This window comes from Pseudophryne corroboree, chromosome 6 (assembly GCF_028390025.1).
Source record: "Pseudophryne corroboree isolate aPseCor3 chromosome 6, aPseCor3.hap2, whole genome shotgun sequence".
NCBI lineage: Eukaryota > Metazoa > Chordata > Amphibia > Anura > Myobatrachidae > Pseudophryne > Pseudophryne corroboree.
Genome location: NC_086449.1, coordinates 270454288 through 270473285, shown reverse-complemented (window position 1 = coordinate 270473285; position 18998 = coordinate 270454288). Strand labels below are relative to the sequence as shown.

The following is an 18998-nucleotide window of genomic DNA, read 5'->3' as shown; positions in this document are numbered from 1 at the left end:
GATTCAAAGAAACCGAACCCGCTCATCTCTAGTCTTTACCTCTACTAATCTTTATCAACTTGGTTGAGACCATAAAGATTTGTTAGATTGTAAGCTCGAAAGAGCAGGGCCTTCTCCCCTCATGTGCCTTTTCTTCTCTTACTTAAACTATCTTATACTCCATACTGCATTTGATGGTACATAACACCTGGTTTTCTGTATATACCTTGTACTTGTCCTACAGTATATTGGGGGTCATTCCGAGTTGATCGCTCGCTAGCTACTTTTATCAGCCGTGCAAACGCATAGTCGCCGCCCACGGGAGAGTGTATTTTCGCTTTGCAAGTGTACGGACGCATGTGCAGCCGAGCGGGACGAAAAAAGTTTTTTGCAGTTTCTGAGTAGCTCTGGACTTACACAGCCCTTGCGATCACTTCAGCCTGTCCGGTACCGGAATTGACGTCAGACACCCGCCCTGCAAACGCTTGGACATGCCTGCCTTTTTCCAAACACTCCCAGAAAACGGTTAATTGCCACCCACAAACGCCTTCTTCCTGTCAATCTCCTTGCGATTGGCTGTGCGAATGGAATCTTCGTTAAATCCATCGCCCAGCAACGATACGCTTTGTACCCGAACAATGCACCTGCGCATTGAAGGCATACGCATGCGCAGTAGTAACCTGTTCACTGCGCCTCGAAAAACGTCAGCGAGCGAACAACTCGGAATGACCTGCATTATCTCAAACGGTAAGCGCTTTTTTCTTGTTTTCATCACTTGTTTATGTACTCTGTAATGGGCGCTGTGGATCCCTTGTGACACCATATAAATAAAATATAAAAATAATAATAATAATAATAAAGTACAGTGCTATGGTGTCTTTAATTTCTGTAAGTATGGGGTACTTATTACGTTTTTGATGGGCTTTTTAGATATTATTTGTTAGTACCATATCACAGTCTCTGTGTTATATACACCTAACAAATTAATCATATCTATATATTTACAAACCCCCTTATCCAGAAAGCTTCATTATGTAACATTTTAAAGATAGCCTTGTCGATCGGCCTGGGGGCTTAACCCTATATCTGCAGATATACGCAACCAAGATCTCCGTATTATCTGACTATTATGTAGGAATATTATTCACTCAGTGTGCATTAGGGAACCATTGTTTTTTCCTTCACAGAATTACCCCTCCCTTTTAGCACCTGAGTGACATCACTATCTGATTGAGCAGTTCACCATTTTTTTGCATTGTATTGAGAGGCATGAACGGGTCAGCATTAGGAGGGATTGCTGACTCTAGACTGCCATAGGGGGAAGTCAGGGGTATCCCCAGGTAAGCTGGCTCTCAGATGCTGTAGGAGCCATTACCATGTGGCCTTACACTGGGAATTCAACCCAGACATATTTGGAATTATTTATGGGGTGGGTGTGGGGTGTGGTGGCCCCTGTGTCGGTATCGCTGGGCTGCTTCAGGTCGGCACACCCTAACACTTTATTAACACTTATGAGTTTCCCTATCACTTTGTATATATTTTTGTATTATTTTAATCACACCACTCACATAGCACTTCTGTGCTTCTTATTAACCCTATTAACTCTCACCTGTGTGCTGACCTGGGGTAGCCGACCTGTGCCGACATTATGGGGTCCTGCACCCCGGACCCATACCTAATATTAGGGACCCCCAGTGACGGAGAGGCCTTGTCGATCGGCCTGGGGGCTTAACCCTATATCTGCAGATATACGCAACCAAGATCTCCGTATTATCTGACTATTATGTAGGAATATTATTCACTCAGTGTGCATTAGGGAACCATTGTTTTTTCCTTCACAGAATTACCCCTCCCTTTTAGCACCTGAGTGACATCACTATCTGATTGAGCAGTTCACCATTTTTTTGCATTATATACACCTAACAAATTAATCATATCTATATATTTACAAACCCCCTTATCCAGAAAGCTTCATTATGTAACATTTTAAAGATAAAACTTAACATTAAAAAGTAAAGATTGCAGTTAAACCAAGATTCAACGGAGGGTTTCTTTTTTAGCATTTTATTATGCTCAGGTAGATACTCACTTAGGTAGATACCCATTTTAAAATGGTTTCTTCTGTCAAGGAAAACTAGCCATTCAGAACTATGGAGAGTGGACCTTATTTAGAGATGGACGAAGATTGCTGCATACGCAGCCAGAACAGCGTCCATCTCCTCACATGCTGGAGGTCACCCAGCACAGCATGTGTGATGGGCCACTTCCTGATGTGTCCGCAAGCCTGGATTCGCTGTAAGTCGGTCTGCCACCATTGTTTTTTTAATCAGAGTGGCTGTGTGTGACGTCACACAGACACCCCAAAAACGCTCCTGGCCTGCCACGCTCCCCCAATGCCGTGTTGCCGCCCCTTGAATGACTGCGGATGTCAATCATATTGTGGCCGCATTTTTCCGGGATGCAATGTGTAAGATTGCACAGGTGCGATGTGGCCGCTGCACATGCACAGTTTGCCAATAGAGGCAAATTGCTGTGCGTGTTGCATCAGCAGTCATCTCTGAATCGGCCCCTGCGTCTGAATACCAAATCCCAGCGCCCTATCACCAGGATTGTTAATCAAAGCACAGTTACAGATCTTGGACTGTAAAAATAAGATTTTAAACCAACCGGTAAATTTTTTTATCCTAGTCCGTAGAGGATGCTGGTGACTCCGTAAGGACCATGGGTATAGACGGGCTCCGCAGGAAACATGGGCACTATAAAGAACTTTAGAATGGGTGTGCACTGGCTCCTCCCTCTATGCCCCTCCTCCAGACCTCAGTTAGAGAAACTGTGCCCAGAGGAGACGGACAGTACGAGGAAAGGATTTTTGTTAATCCAAGGGCAAGATTCATACCAGCCCACACCATCCACACCATATAACCTGGAATATACGCAACCAGTTAACAGTATGAACAAAACAGTATCAGCCAACGACCGATCTTAACTGTAACATAACCCTTATGTAAGCAAAAACTATATACAAGTCATGCAGAAATATGTCCGCACTGGGACGGGCGCCCAGTATCCTCTACGGACTAAGAGAAAAAGATTTACCGGTAGGTTTAAAATCTTATTTTCTCTTACGTCCTAGAGGATGCTGGGGACTCCGTAAGGACCATGGGGATTATACCAAAGCTCCAAACCGGGCGGGAGAGTGCGGATGACTCTGCAGCACCGATTGAGCAAACATGAGGTCCTCCTCAGCCAGGGTATCAAACTTGTAGAATTTTGCAAAAGTGTTTGAACCCGACCAAGTAGCTGCTCGGCAAAGCTGCAAGGCCGAGACGCCTCGGGCAGCCGCCCAAGAAGAGCCCACCTTCCTAGTGGAATGGGCCTTTACTGAATTTGGTAACGGCAATCCAGCCGTAGAATGAGCCTGCTGAATCGTGTTACAGATCCAGCGAGCAATAGTCTGCTTAGAAGCAGGAGTGCCACTGTGCCAACCTTGTTGGCTGCATACAGGACAAACAGTGCCTCTGTTTTCCTAACCCGAGTCGTCCTGGCTGCGTAAATTTTTAAGGCCCTGACCACATCAAGGGATTTGGAATCCTCCAAGTCTCCCGTAGCCACAGGCACCACAATAGGTTGGTTCATATGAAACGATGACACTACCTTAGGCAAAAATTGAGGACGAGTCCTCAACTCTGCTCTTTCCTCATGGAAAATGAGATAGGGGCTCTTATGAGATAAGGCCGCCAATTCGGACACCCGCCTTGCAGATGCCAAGGCCAACAACATGACCACTTTCCAAGTTAGAAACTTTAATTCAACTTTTTGAAGAGGTTCAAACCAAAGAGATTTTAGGAAATGTAACACCACGTTAAGGTCCCATGGTGCCACTGGGGGCACAAAAGGAGGTTGGATGTGTAGCACTCCCTTTACAAAAGTTTGGACTTCTGGGAGAGAAGCCAATTCCTTCTGGAAGAATATAGATAGGGCCGAAATCTGTACCTTAATGGAGCCTAGCTTTAGGCCCATATCCACTCCTGTCTGTAGAAAGTGGAGAAAACGGCCCAAGTGGAAACCTTCCATAGGAGCATTCTTGGCTTCACACCAAGATACATACTTCCTCCAGATACGGTGATAATATTTCGCCGTCACTTCCTTCCTAGCCTTTATCAGAGTACGGATGACTTCTTCCAGAATACCCTTCCCCGCTAGGATTCGGTGTTCAACCGCCATGCCGTCAAACGTAACAGCGGTAAGTCTTGAAACACGCAGGGTCCCTGCTGCAACAGGTCCTCCCTGAGAGGAAGAGGCCATGGATCTTCTGTGAGCATCTCCTGAAGATCTGAAAACCAGGCCCTTCGAGGCCAATCTGGAACAATGAGTATTGTCTGTACTCTTTATCGTCTTATGATTCCCAATATTTTTGAGATGAGAGGAAGAGAAGGAAACATATAGACCGACTGAAACACCCATGGTATCACCAGGGCGTCCACCGCTACTGCCTGAGGGTCCCTTGACCTGGCACAATACCTCCGAAGCTTCTTGTTGAGGCGTGATGCCATCATGACTATTTGAGGAAGTCCCCAAAGACTTGTTATCTCTGCAAAGACTTCTTGATGAAGTCCCCACTCTCCTGGATGGAGATAGTGTCTGCTGAGGAAGTCTGCTTCCCAGTTGTCCGCTCCCGGAATGAATACTGCTGACAGAGCGCTTACGTGATTTTCTGCCCAACACAGAATCCTGGTAGCTTCCGCCATTGCCACTCTGCTCCTTGTCCCGCCTTGGCGGTTTACATGAGCCACTGCTGTGACGTTGTCTGATTGAATCAGAACCGGTAGGTCGCGAAGAAGATTCTCCGCTTGTCGTAGGCCGTTGTATATGGCCCTCAATTCCAGTATGTTGATGTGTAGACAAGCCTCCTGGCTTGACCACAGTCCCTGAAAATTCCTTCCTTGTGTGACTGCTCCCCATCCTCGGAGGCTCGCGTCCGTGGTTATCAGAACCCAGTCTTGAATGCCGAATCTGCGACCCTCTAGAAGGTGAGCACTCTGCAGCCACCACAGGAGAGACACCCTGGCCCTGGGGGACAGGCTTATCTTCTGATGTATTTGTAGATGGGACCCCGACCACTTGTCCAGAAGGTCCCACTGAAATGTCCTCGCATGAAACCTGCCGAAGGGGATGGCCTCGTAGGCTGCCACCATTTTTCCCAGAACTCGAGTGCATTGATGAACCGACACTCTTTTTGGTTTTAGCAGGTCTCTGACCATGTTCTGGAGGTCCTGGGCTTTTTCCATTGGGAGAAAAACCCTCTTCTGTTCCGTGTCCAGAATCATGCCTAGGAATGATAGTCGAGTCGTTGGAATCAATTGCGACTTTGGCAGATTTAGAATCCAACCGTGCTGTTGTAGCACTCTCAGGGAGAGTGACACGCTTTTCAGCAATTGATCTCTCGATCTCGCTTTTATCAGGAGATCGTCCAAGTATGGGATAATTGTGACTCCCTGCCTGCGCAGGAGCACCATCATCTCCGCCATCACCTTGGTGAAAATCCTCGGGGCCGTGGAAAGCCCAAACGGCAACGTCTGAAACTGGTAATGACAGTCCTGTACAGCAAATCTCAGGTACTCCTGATGAGGAGGATATATGGGGACATGAAGGTATGCATCCTTTATGTCCAGTGGCACCATAAAATCCCCCCCTTCCAGACTGGAGATCACTGCCCGGAGCGATTCCATCTTGAATTTGAACCTTTTCAAGTACAGGTTTAGGGATTTCAGATTTAAAATGGGTCTGACCGAGCCATCCGGCTTCGGGACCACGAACAGGGTTGAATAGTACCCTTTTCCCTGTTGGACTAGGGGAACCGTGACAATCACTTGGTATTGACACAGCTTTTGAATTGCAGCTAACACTACTTCCCTCTCTGGGGGAGAAGCTGGCAAGGGCGATTTGAAAAATCGGCGAGGAGGCACCTCTTCGAATTCTAGTTTGTAGCCCAGGGATACAATTTCCATCGCCCAAGGTCTGACAGAACCCAGACCTGGCTGAAGAGTCGAAGACGTGCCCCCACTGGTGCGGACTCCCTCAGTGGAGCCTCAGCGTCATGCGGTGGATTTAGTAGAAGCCGGGGAGGAGTTCTGTTCCTGGGAGCTAGCCGAAGCAGGCGCTCTTTTCCCTCTACCCTTACCTCTGGCGAGGAAGGATGAGCCCCGACCTCTTCTGGACTTATGCGACCGAAAGGACTGCATCTGATATTGTGGAGTTTTCTTTTGCTGTGGGGGAACAAAAGGCAAAAAAGTAGAATTACCTGCGGTAGCTGTGGAAACCAGGTCCGCGAGACCTTCCCCAAATAAAACTTCACCTTTGTAAGGTAAAACCTCCATATGCTTCTTTGAGTCGGCATCCGCCGTCCATTGGCGGGTCCACAGGGCTCGCCTAGCAGAAATCGCCATGGTGTTGGCTCTTGAACCTAGTAACCCAACGTCTCTCTGAGCGTCTCTCATATATAAGACTGCTACTTTAATGTGACCTAAGGTCAATAAAATGGTATCCCTATCTAGGGTATCAATGTCAGCTGACAAGGTATCTGTCAAAGCTGCAACCGCGCTACATACCCATGCCGATGCTATTGCCGGTCTGAGTAAAGCCCCCGTATGTGTATAAATAGATTTTAAGGTAGTTTCCTGTCTGCGATCAGCAGGATCCTTGAGGGCTGCCGCGTCGGGAGACGGTAGCGCCACCTTCTTGAACAAGCGTGTTAAAGCCTTGTCCACCCTGGGCGAGGATTCCAACCGTACCCTGTCCTGTGCAGGGAAAGGATACGCCATAAGAATCCTCTTGGGAATCTGCAGTTTTTTGTCTGGAATTTCCCAAGCTTTTTCAAATAAATCGTTCAGCTCATGAGTAGGGGAAAGGTTACCTCAGGTTTCTTTTCCTTATACATGCGCACCCTCGTGTCAGGGACAGAGGGGTCATCTTTGATATGCAAAACATCTTTTATTGCAATAATCATATAATGAATACTTTTGGCCACCCTTGGGTGTAACCTCGCATCATCGTAGTCGACACTGGAGTCAGAATCCCTGTCGGTATCAGTGTCTGCTATTTGGGATAGAGAACGTTTTTGAGACCCTGAAGGGCCCTGTGACACAGTCAAAGCCATGGATTGACTCTCTGTTTTTTCCCTGGACTCTGCTTTGTCCAAACTCTTATGCAATTAGGTCACATTTGCATTTAAAACATTCCACATGTCCAACCAATCAGGTGTCGGCGTTGCCGACGGAGACACGACAATCATCTGCTCCACCTCCTCCTTCGATGAGCCTTCCGCTTCAGACATGCCGACACACTCGTACCGACACCCCCACACACACAGGGATATTTATCTGGAGATAGTCCCCCAATAAGGCCCTTAGGAGAGACAGAGAGAGAGTATGCCAGCACACACCCAGCGCCAACTGACACTGGAAAACAAATTCCCAGAATATATAGCGCTTTTTTATATAATTATGTATAATACACTCACAGCGCCTTACAAGTGCCCTGTGTCACCGTGTTCAGCATGGGAGAGTCCGGTGAGCCAGCGTCTCTGCAGTGCTCTGTGGAGAAAATGGCTGGTTAGTGCTGTGGGACCAAGCTCCGCCCCCTCCAGCGGCGGGCTTCGGTCCCGCTCAATTTTATAATACTGGCGGGGGATTTATATAACTACTGCCTCCGCAGCCTATAATACTCCTATGCCAGCCTTAGAGGTTTATATTGCTGCCCAGGGCGCCCCCCCTGCGCCCTGCACCCATCAGTGCCTGCAAGTGTGTGTTGTGTGGGAGCAATGGCGCGCAGCGTTACCGCTGCGCGCTTACCTCAGGGAAGATCTGAAGTCTTCTGCCGCCTTGAAGTCTTCTTTTCTTCTTATACTCACCCGGCTTCTATCTTCCGGCTCTGCGAGGAGGACGGCGGCGCGGCTCTGGGACGAACAGCGAGGGAAGACCTGCATCACGACTCCCTCTGGAGCTAATGGTGTCCAGTAGCCTAAGAAGCAGAGCCTATCACTTAAGTAGGTCTGCTTCTCTCTCCTCAGTCCCACGATGCAGGGAGCCTGTTGCCAGCAGTGCTCCCTGAAAATAAAAAACCTAACAAAATTATTTTTTCAGAGAAACTCAGGAGAGCTCCCTGTAATGCACTCAGTCTCCTCTGGGCACAGGATCTAACTGAGGTCTGGAGGAGGGGCATAGAGGGAGGAGCCAGTGCACACCCATTCTAAAGTTCTTTATAGTGCCCATGTCTCCTGCGGAGCCCGTCTATACCCATGGTCCTTACGGAGTCCCCAGCATCCTCTAGGACGTAAGAAAAAAAGGGTTACATTATTTATATGACACTAAGGAAAACTGGGCAGGCCCTTCCATTGATGCCTTAACCAACAAAATGGTGTAACAATGGTGATCCCCATGGAGGCACGCCCATCTGACTACATGTGGAAGATCAGCTAGCTAAACCTATATAGTACAGTATAAAACTGGCACAGAACAAGGACAACTCAAAAGTCAGTGAAGCAAACATTATGATATTGTAAACTTTTTAACTAAAATGTTATCTAATGAAATATCTTACCTCAACGTACTTTTCTTTATGTCTGTTTCTGGCCTGGGCCTAAAATGTAGACACATACAGTATGTGAAAACTCAATTAACAGTCTTATAAAACAGGAACATGCCTAATGGAGGACATTCCTGAAAACTACATATACAGATGTGTCCGCATACATCTTTCCCTTTTTGCTTCATTTGGCATAAAATGCTTAGCATAGCTAAGACGCTCCACCACAAGTAGCGATTGGATGGAGTCACACTTTTTGAATGGATTCAAAATCGCACCGTGTGTGACCCATTACTTTGACATTCAACGGAGCAATCTTGAATATCCACACAAGAGAAACATACCATAAAGTGACTATGAGAAACAAAAACTTATTCTGCAACTAAAAAGGTTTTTGGCAGGCATTCCAAGGACAATACTGGGTACACTCTAGGGCTAGGCGATATATCAGCCATTTGAGCCAACAGCCTATATATAGCGAGGCAGTTGGCGGGTGTGTACACGACATTGTTCACAGACATTTTACATGGCTGTGAGCACAGCCGATGGCAGATATATCTGAAGGGGTTCACTACGATATGCCGGCGGTCGGGCTCCCGGCGACCAGCATACCGGCGCCGGGAGCCCGACCGCCAGCTTACAGACAGTGTGGCGAGTGCAAATGAGCCCCTTGCGGGCTCGCTGCGCTCGCCATGCTACGCGCACCACGCTATTTTATTCTCCCTCCAGGGGGGTCGTGGACCCCCAAGAGGGAGAATAAGTGTCGGTATGCCGGCTGTCGGAATCCCGGCGCCGGTATACTGTGCGCAGGGATCCCGTCAGTCGGCATACTGAAGATCACCCATCTGAAGATATATTACTGCAAGGACTGATGTCCCAGACGGGCAGGCAAATTCAATTGCCAACCCAGCTGTGATGTCAGGACGACACATCGAGCGGATGATCTTTAAGTGTATATACTTACCCACATCAGCCACTCTATCAGCGTGACGGCGGATCTGCTGTCAAATTGGCAAGGTGTTTTCCCAGATTAAGTATGATGGCCAATCATATATCATTTGGATTAGATAGAAAAAGGCAATAAAAAGGAAACATTTACAGAAAAATGTTACATATGTCACAGGACTTTATTTGGGCTGCACCCACACTGTGAAATGCCCTCCTGCATACAATAATAGTTTCATCTCTTCAGGCAAGCTTACCAAATCTTCACCTCTTCAGGCAAGCTTATCTAATTCCAGAACCACCCACATAAATTCCATAAATTATCCTACCCATAAACAACCACTGTGGGAACTCAGGAAACGCCACAAGGGACTCAGGACAGTATCGTACCCGAAGAGTTAGAACTCAAGACTCAGACAAGAAATCTGGGGGCAGATGTATTAAGCCTGGAGAAGTGATAGATGCAAGGTGATAACGCACCGGCCAATCGTTACAGATTTGAAAAATGACAGGAGCTGATTGGCTGGTGCGTTATCACCTTGCACTTATCATTGCTCTATCCCTTCTCCAGGCTTAATACATCTGTCCCCAGATTCTAATGTAACCAGGATTGATGCTGCTGCAACTCTCAACCTGGGACTGCTCTGACCCAAGCCTGGAACTGGAACCCGGTTTTGGAACTCAGTTGGCGGTATTCAAATGATATATCACGTCCAATCTCCTTTCTACAGTGATACCCGTTATCACACATATCGCACCCATAGTAATCAGGTTTATCTCCATAAAGGGTTGGGTGCCCTTGCTACCCCAGGGGTAGTGAGCTGAAATGATTATACCACACCTGTCAGCAGAAACAGAACGGGTGTGGAAGGGGGTGAAAAGAATTGAATACCGCCCAGTGACTGAGAAGTCAGTAACAAAGGTACAGTACTGGCTAGAACCCTGAACCCCCACACTGACCACAGACCTGGAACCAGCACTCCTTACGTGGATATGGCAGACAATGAAGGCTGGAGATAATGAGAGGTTCTGAGGAGCAGTTAATGATCGTACTGCAGCATCAACAGGAAATGCTGGTAATGCAGGTAATACTGAAAATACTAGTAATCCAGGTAATATTGGAAATACAGCTAATGCTTGAAATCAGTGGTGCAAGTAGAATTTCTTTCTTAGTGGTACTGATAGTAAAAATGGGCGTGGTCACATTATGCCTCACACCATAATGCCCATTAAACATTATTCCATACACTGTAATGCCTTACATATTATACCACACACCGTAATGCCTATTACATATTATGCCGCACACAGTTATGCCCAGGCTCGGACTGGCCCACAGGGGTACAGGGGAAACCACCGGTGGGCGCCACTGCCTGGGGGCCCACCTTCTGCTCTAAGAATCAGGTTCCAGACTGTGCACTTGAATTATACATTATACATATGTTACCTTATACTGGACTATTGTGTATTTTCTACAGTGCATTGTGGTTATTAATTTGTTATTAATCTGGTACATTATCATGCATGCAGCAGCTGAATTTACTGTATATATTTATGAATGGGCCCAAAAGTTGCACTCTGTAATGGTTAGTCAAACCAATAAGGTGGCAGGACACCCCCCCCCCCCACCCCCCCCACACACACACACACCCTCTGCAGACTGGCCACACCCCTAAAATGGGCCCCTACAACTGCATTCCCCCGGTGGGCCCTACATGCCCGAGTCCGACACTGGTTATGCCACTATCACCATTTTATGTCCCACACACAAAAATGTCTCTTATAAATTATGCCCCAGCTGTGGGCTGGTGGTACTGAGTACCTCCACCATATTTCTTAATGGTACTCTGTACCACCCCATACCACCCTACTTTCAGCACTGCTTGAAATGCTGACAATGCAGGTAATGCTTTGCAGGATACAGATGACAGGTGGTAAACTGTAGTTGGTCAGACACAGAAGCATAATAGCAATGACAGGAACATCACAAGAAAGTCTGAAGCCTGGGGACCAGGAACTATCTCAGGAAGAGATTTGAAGGGGTTTAAATAGGCAGCATTGGAAGTCCATAAATTGCAAGGTTCATGTGAGGACGGCTGCAGCAAAGGGAACCAACTGGAAAGTCACACAGGGAAATCCAACATGCTTGCGCCCAAGCAGCCAGCTTGTTTGTTTCACATGTGCTGTGGAGACCTGGGTTGATGCTGTGACACTGGGGATGTATGGAGTACAATCATGTGGCAGCACCAAGTACGGTAAGTGGGGCTAAAGGTACACACACATGGTGAGATATTGACTATACGATATCCCTTGACCTCCCCCAGAGCCCAGAAGCAGCGATTTTGACTATCTGTACTTTCGATTTTGACTATGTACAAATTGGCTAAATGCCACTTTTGACTATACTTTGTACTAGATTGTACACTATATAGTCAAGATTGACCTGCCTACACAGTCTATCTAGCCTTGCGATACCAACCCCGCGGGAGTGCGCATCAAGATCGAAATGGGATCGCAAGTTGGCTAACACCTTGCGATTTGCACTAACTTTCCTTGCGATTTTGACTATATAGTCAAAATCAAAAGCAAAGATCTCACCGTGTGTACACACCTTAAGTCTCAGATTTGTGACAGCACTTATCCTTCTGTATCAATGTCTAATTCTATACAGATTGTAAACTTGCAAGCAGAGCCTTCTTACAGTACCTCTATGCCTGCCTGTTATTACCCAGTCTTGTTTTATTACTGTTTTATTCCCAATTGTAAAGCCCCACTGAATATGCTGTGCTACAGTATATAAGAACAGTTAATAAATAAATGATAATAAAATACATTTATAATTTTAAATGTAATGTTAAAACCATATACAGTATAAACATGTTACTGGCACATAAAATTGACCCAATGCAAAAAGGTTTTCATCTTAACCATGATACAATTTGGAAATATTGTCAGACGGAATCCTCCGTTCTGTTCATGTTATAACTAAAATTTATCTAGTTTTGTTTTTCTTATAAGTGACCATGTTCAAGTTTAACCTGGAATGACAGTTCAATCTACAATGTTTATTTATCACACATTGGTAAAACAGGCATAATACTCCCTTAGTTCTGAGAAAGGTCAGATTGACCCCTTGGGACGACATGTATTTATCTTGGCCTCTATTCATTTCTTGCCACTTATTATTCTTGCTGTTTATATCCCCCCTCCATTTACCAGTAATGTCCTGAAAAAATGAGTTGCAATTATGTCTCCTGATTATGGGGGTTATTCAGAGTTGTTTGCAAACAAAAAAAGCATACTAATGGGCAAAGCCATGTTGCACTGCAGGTGGGGCAGATATAACATGTGCATAGAAAATTAGATTTGGGTGGGGTGTGTTCAAACTGAAATCTAAATTGCAGTGTAAACATAAAGCAGACAGTATTTACCACGTACAGAAATGATATAACCCACCCAAATCTAAATCTCTCTGCACATGTTATACCTGCCCCACCTGCAGTGCAACATGGTTTTGCCCATTACTGTGTTTCTTTGGTTTGCTAACAATTCTGAATAACCCCCATATATGTTTTGGTGAGAAGACCAGAAATACACCATTTCTGTGTTGAATTGGATATGTACTGGACTACTAACATTTATTGCGGTCAAAATACCACAAGGATTTTGAAGTGGACTTTACTGTGGACTACGGGGCATATGTAAAAGGGTCCGAGTTTGCCGGAGGTGTGGGATGCTGGCCAATCTCACTTTTTTTTTAAATTTTCCCAAAACAAGCTCTGTCGTGCTTCGTATACAGACTCAGACATGCACACAGATATACAGTCAAAATTAGAAAAAAAGCTGTGAATGCTACTCTTTACACAGATATACAAGTGTGACTTTTCAAATTACAAGAGTCTTATTATTATGAGACTGAGTTTACTTTAGTTCTTCCAGGGCCATCCCAATTGCTTCAATATGCAGCCTCCCCCAGCCCCAATCCCCAAATCTGTGAGACTTACTGGGTGTACTGATTTATAAAACACAACAAGATCGGTACACTACTGTATGTAATTGAATGGCTCATGCTGTCATTTACCAAGCAGTACACACAGTCCATGAAATCACAAATCTCACAGGGGATGGGATTGGGATGCGGGAGGCTGCCTATTAAAGCACTGGGCAGGCTGAGGAAGAATTACAGTAAATGCATTCTCATAAAGGTAAGACTTGTCATTTGAAAAGCCACACTTGCATTATGTATCCATGTAAAAAGTAGCATCCATAGCTTTTTTCTAATTTTGACTGTATATATGTGTGCAATCTGAGTCTGTATATGAAGAACGACAGAGCTTGTTTTGGAAAAAAATAGAAAAAAGCTGTGAATGCTACTTTTTACACAGATATACAATTCAGGTCTGTCCTTTGTGGGAATTGAACTTTAGCTCATGTACATGGTAACAACAGGCGATACCACTGTGCCAACAGAGCAGTGGAGGCAGGTGACTGACACCTGCAATGACATAGTGATATCACTGATTGTAAAAAAAAAATATAGTGCTGTGTGTCCCAACTCTATCGCTGATTGTGATGATTTTTTTTTCTTTTAGAGAGCTGTGTAGAACTGTGCTTTTATTTCTGTATATTGCAGCTGGAACAAATCTTTTACATTCACCACTAAAAATGTAGTTACATGTAATACAACATTTGTGGTTTACAAGATAACCTGTACCTGTAACTTAATGTATATAGGAAAAACCACCAGATGCACAAAAATACGCATCCAGGAACATCTTAGAAATATCAAAAATAAGTTTAATACACATACTGTAGCTTGCCTAGACATTTTGAAGAAAAACATAGTTCCAATACTAATGATTTCAAATTTACAATGATAGAGCATATCAAAATAAACCCTAAAGGAGGTAATAGGGAACTACACCTCTCTAGGAGAGATACCTTTTGGATCTATATGCTCAACACTCTTTCCCCACACGGTTTAAATGAGGGGATAGATGTAGTATCATTTCTATAGATATTGTATTATTATAGCCATACATTTTTGAAATAATTATATTAATGCATCCTTTTTCCTATATACTGTATATCTATGACCTTTCTATATCAGGGCATCTTACATCTGTTATTAATATAACGATTTACTAAGGGATCTATACCAATTTGTATATATTTTGATATCGGTGGACTGATGATGTATATATTATATATATATATATATATATATATATATATATATATATATATATTTTATATTTTTGATATATGTGGTTTGTAAAACAAAAAAAGTATTCACAAAAATAACTAGTCACAAAAACAGTAGACACTAAATATTAAGACACTTAATAACCTATTTGAGACTAGTAAATTGAGATACACTATTATCACTTATAAGTTCATATGATTGAGAACCTTATTCTTTTTTATTTTTTATTAATTTGTTTTTATTATTTTTTTCTCTATTAATATTTTTTATTATACAAAAATAGAGTACATGAAGATGAAAGAAATATATACATAATAAATACATTAATATATTATAATTAATATGTAATTAAATGTATTTATATACATACAATTAATATATATCAAATAAAAATCTATGCAAATCATACTTAATAAATATTTAATAATTTATATATATATACAAACATTAGTTATAAACTATTATGTACATATTAATAAAAACAGTCCCCTTTAGATTAAAAATCATTACAGTGCCTGATGCACAGCGCATACTTAATATGAGGGAACGCATGCCTAAAAGAACATGCGTTCCACATACCAGATATTATATCTGGTTACTATAGCAACAGAGGTGCGTGACACCGGAAGTACCGGGGCAGAGCGCAGACAAGCGATGCCATGTGGTCCACACAACACCCGTCACTGAGATACAGGAAGAGTCCTCTGGAGCGCAAACAAGTGATGCTCTGCACTCCAGAAGACGGAAGTAAGGTGGCAGATAGAGCCAATAATACCCAGCACTAAGGAGGAAGCATGGCTAGTGACACGCATGGCGTGCGTTCCACTGGCTTAAGGGATGATGGGAAAAGGAGATTTATGGTAGACTTACTCTACCATGGTTAAATCTCTTTCTGCGAGGTACACTGGGTTCCACAGGGAATACATCTTGATCCAGAGGCACCAACAGGCTAAAGCTTTAGGCTGTCCCAGAATGCATTGCGGGGCCTCTCTATAACCTCGCCTCCAGGCACTGTGAGCTCAGTTTTGTTAACCAGTCCAAAGCAGAAGCAGGCAAAAGAGAAGGCAGATGTTAATCACATAGAACCACGTTCTCACAACAGGAGACGGGACTAGCGGCTAATGCCATACAAAAACAAAGAAACTAAGTGCATCAGGGTGGGCGCCCTGTGGAACGCAGTGTATCTCACAGAAAGAGATTTAACCATGGTAAGTCTACCATAAATCTCCTTTTCTGCAGCAGAGTACATTGTGTTCCACATGGAATACATCGGGGATGTCCTAAAGCAGTTCCTCAAGGGAGGGGACGCACCTAAGCGGGTATGAGAACCCGGCGTCCAAAGGAAGCATCCTGGGAGGCAGAAGTATCAAAGGCATAGAACCTAATAAACGTGTTCACTGAGGACCACGTAGCCGCCTTGCACAATTGTTCTGCGGACGAGCCACGACGGGCCGCCCAATAGGGTCCAACAGAGTAGAGTAGAATGGGCTTTAATAGCAGCAGGAGCTGGGAGTCCAGCCTGCGCATAAGCTTGTGCAATCACCATTCTGATCCATCTGGCCAAGGTTAGCTTATTCGCAGGCCAGCCACGTTTCTGGAAACCAAACAGTACAAAGAGGGTATCTGACTTCCTGATAGAGGCAGTCCTCTCCACATATATATGGAGAGCCCGTACCACAATCAAAGACCGTTCTTTGGAGGACAATTCAGAATAGATGAAGGTTGGAACCACAATCTCTTGATTAAGGTGAAAAGATGACACCACCTTAGGTAAATAACCAGGGTGACTTAAATATCAAAAAGAGTAGACGACAGGACAAAGCTCCGAAGTCTGACACCCTTCTAGCAGAGGCAATAGCCAGCAGAAACAGGACCTTGGCTGTAAGTCATTTAAGGTCCACTCACTTAAGAGGTTCAAATGGAGACTCTTGCAGGGTATTCAGGACAACAGACAAATCCCATGGAGCCACAGGAGGGACATAGGGAGGTTGAATCCTATACCTTTGACAAAGTCACATGATCTGTGACGAAACACGTCAGGACCCCGCCTCTCTGCACACCTGGATCATTCTACCTATTAGGTAGCAAGCCGCACACTGAGCCACAGAAATCCTGGTTCTACACCAGCTACTCCTTTCATTATATTGGAGAGACCACCATATATCAGGCAGTGAATTGCCCGTAAGCCATCCGGTCTTTCAGCCCCACGCATCGGCCCTGTGCACGGCTGCTGACATCTTCTCTTAGAACGCGGCTGAAACTACATTCTTTACCGCTGGTTGCCTGGTTACCGCACAGTCATCTCCTCGCCGCGCAGACGGACACTGGGCATTGCAGGACCGCAATACCGAGGACGCTCGGTACGGACCAGCCCTAGGAGAAGGTAACCATAATTTAATTATTCATTTGCCCACCTGCCTGTGAAAATCTCTGAAGACATCTATCATCAGCCACACACTGATCGGCTGTTTATCTGGAACTGTGGACATTCCAATCACATCAATTCTGAACTCTGTGGTTCCCATTCTCAATAAGCAGATTGAGAATTTACAGCACATACATCTTATGATCTAGGTGTTGACATATTTAATTTTATTTTCATGTGTTTTTTATTGCATTTTATATGTAGACTCCGAATGTCTTAATTAATGTTATTAACATAATAAATCTTTTCTTTTTCTACGTCAGCTCTTATCATTAATTATTGCCCATTAGCCATTGGTGGTTGTTCTTCCACTTTTGCGCAGCCGTTTCTTATTATTATTATTAAAGACCGTTCTTTGGAGGACAATTCAGAATAGATGAAGGTTGGAACCACAATCTCTTGATTAAGGTGAAAAGAGGACACCACCTTAGGTAAATAACCAGGGTGACTTAAATATCAAAAAGAGTAGACGACAGGACAAAGCTCCGAAGTCTGACACCCTTCTAGCAGAGGCAATAGCCAGCAGAAACAGGACCTTGGCTGTAAGTCGTTTAAGGTCCACTCACTTAAGAGGTTCAAATGGAGACTCTTGCAGGGTATTCAGGACAACAGACAAATCCCATGGAGCCACAGGAGGGACATAGGGAGGTTGAATCCGCAGTACGCCCTGAGTGAATGTATGAACATCAGGTATAGACACAATTTTTCTCTGAAACCACACTGACAAGGCAGATATGTGAACCTTGAGAGAGGCCAGACAAACTCCTAAATCCAGACCTTGTTACAAAAAAGCCAGATGTCTGGAAATACTGAATTTGTTAGCATCATAATTCTTAGCAGCACACCATGTGTAAGAATTCTAGACCCTATAATAAATACGCGCAGATGCCGGTATGCGGGCCTTCAGCATAGTTAGGATGACCGCCTCGGAGAATCCTTTGGCCCTCATGAGTAAAGCTACAAGAGCCACGCTGTCAAAGCCAGTCTGGCCAGGTCTGGATCGACACAAGGGGCCTGAATAAGGAGGTATGGGCATTGAAGAAGTAGAAGAGGACGCTCTATCGATAGACACTGCAGGTCTGAGAACCAATGCCATCTGGGCCATGCTGGAGCGACTAGAAGTAGTATTCCTCCTTCTTGTTTGAACTTCTGTAGTACCCTGGGCAGGAGTGACACTGGAGGGAACACGTAGGGCAGCCGAAAGTTCCATGGAATTGCCATAGCGTCCAGAACTCTGCTTGAGGATTCCTGGTTCTTGATCCAAAGACCGGAACTTTGTGATTGTGTCGAGACGCCATCAGGTCTATATCTGGTAGGCCCCACTTGTTCACTAGGAGTTTAAATACTTCCTGATAAATGCTCCACTCTCCGGCGTGCATGTCATGAAGACTGAGGAAATCACCTTCCCAGTTGAGGACTCCCGGAATGAACACTGCCGATATTGCCGGCAAAAGGCGTTCCGCCCAATGAAAGATTTTTGACACTTTCATCATTGCCATGCGGCTTCGAGTGTCGCCCTGATGGTTTTTGTATGCCACCGTGATGGCGTGGTCTGATCGTACTTGAACAGGCGTGTTCTGTATCAGAAGCAGGGCGAGAGACAAAGTATTGAACACTGGCCGCAATTCCAGAATGTTTATCAGGAGGAGTGATTGCTGGAAAGAGTGTTGCTCCAACACCGTGCTCCCAACCCTTCAGACTGGCGTCCGTAGTCAGTAGGACCCAGTTGGGGGTCCAGAAGGGACGGCCCCTGCTGAACTGCTGGTCCTGTAGCCACCAGGTCAGTGACAGGCGAACCTCTGGAGCCAAGGAGATCATGTGATCCAATGAGGCAGGCCATCCCACTTGGAAAGAATTAAC

The 18998-nt window shown here is 44.9% G+C and overlaps 1 protein-coding gene across 10 annotated transcripts in view; it reads right to left on the bottom strand.

The window, feature by feature from the left end:
* FAM227B (family with sequence similarity 227 member B) overlaps positions 1 to 18998 on the bottom strand; it is a 1159103-nt gene that overhangs the window by 970628 nt on the left and 169477 nt on the right. For 9 of the 10 annotated variants that reach the window (XM_063926021.1, XM_063926017.1, XM_063926019.1 and 6 more), the window contains one exon: positions 8578 to 8616. The exons of the other annotated variant lie outside the window; for it this stretch is intronic. In XM_063926021.1, the coding sequence (XP_063782091.1) occupies positions 8578 to 8616 (39 nt within the window). The remainder of the gene's footprint in view (positions 1 to 8577; positions 8617 to 18998) is intronic. 10 annotated transcript variants of the gene reach the window in all.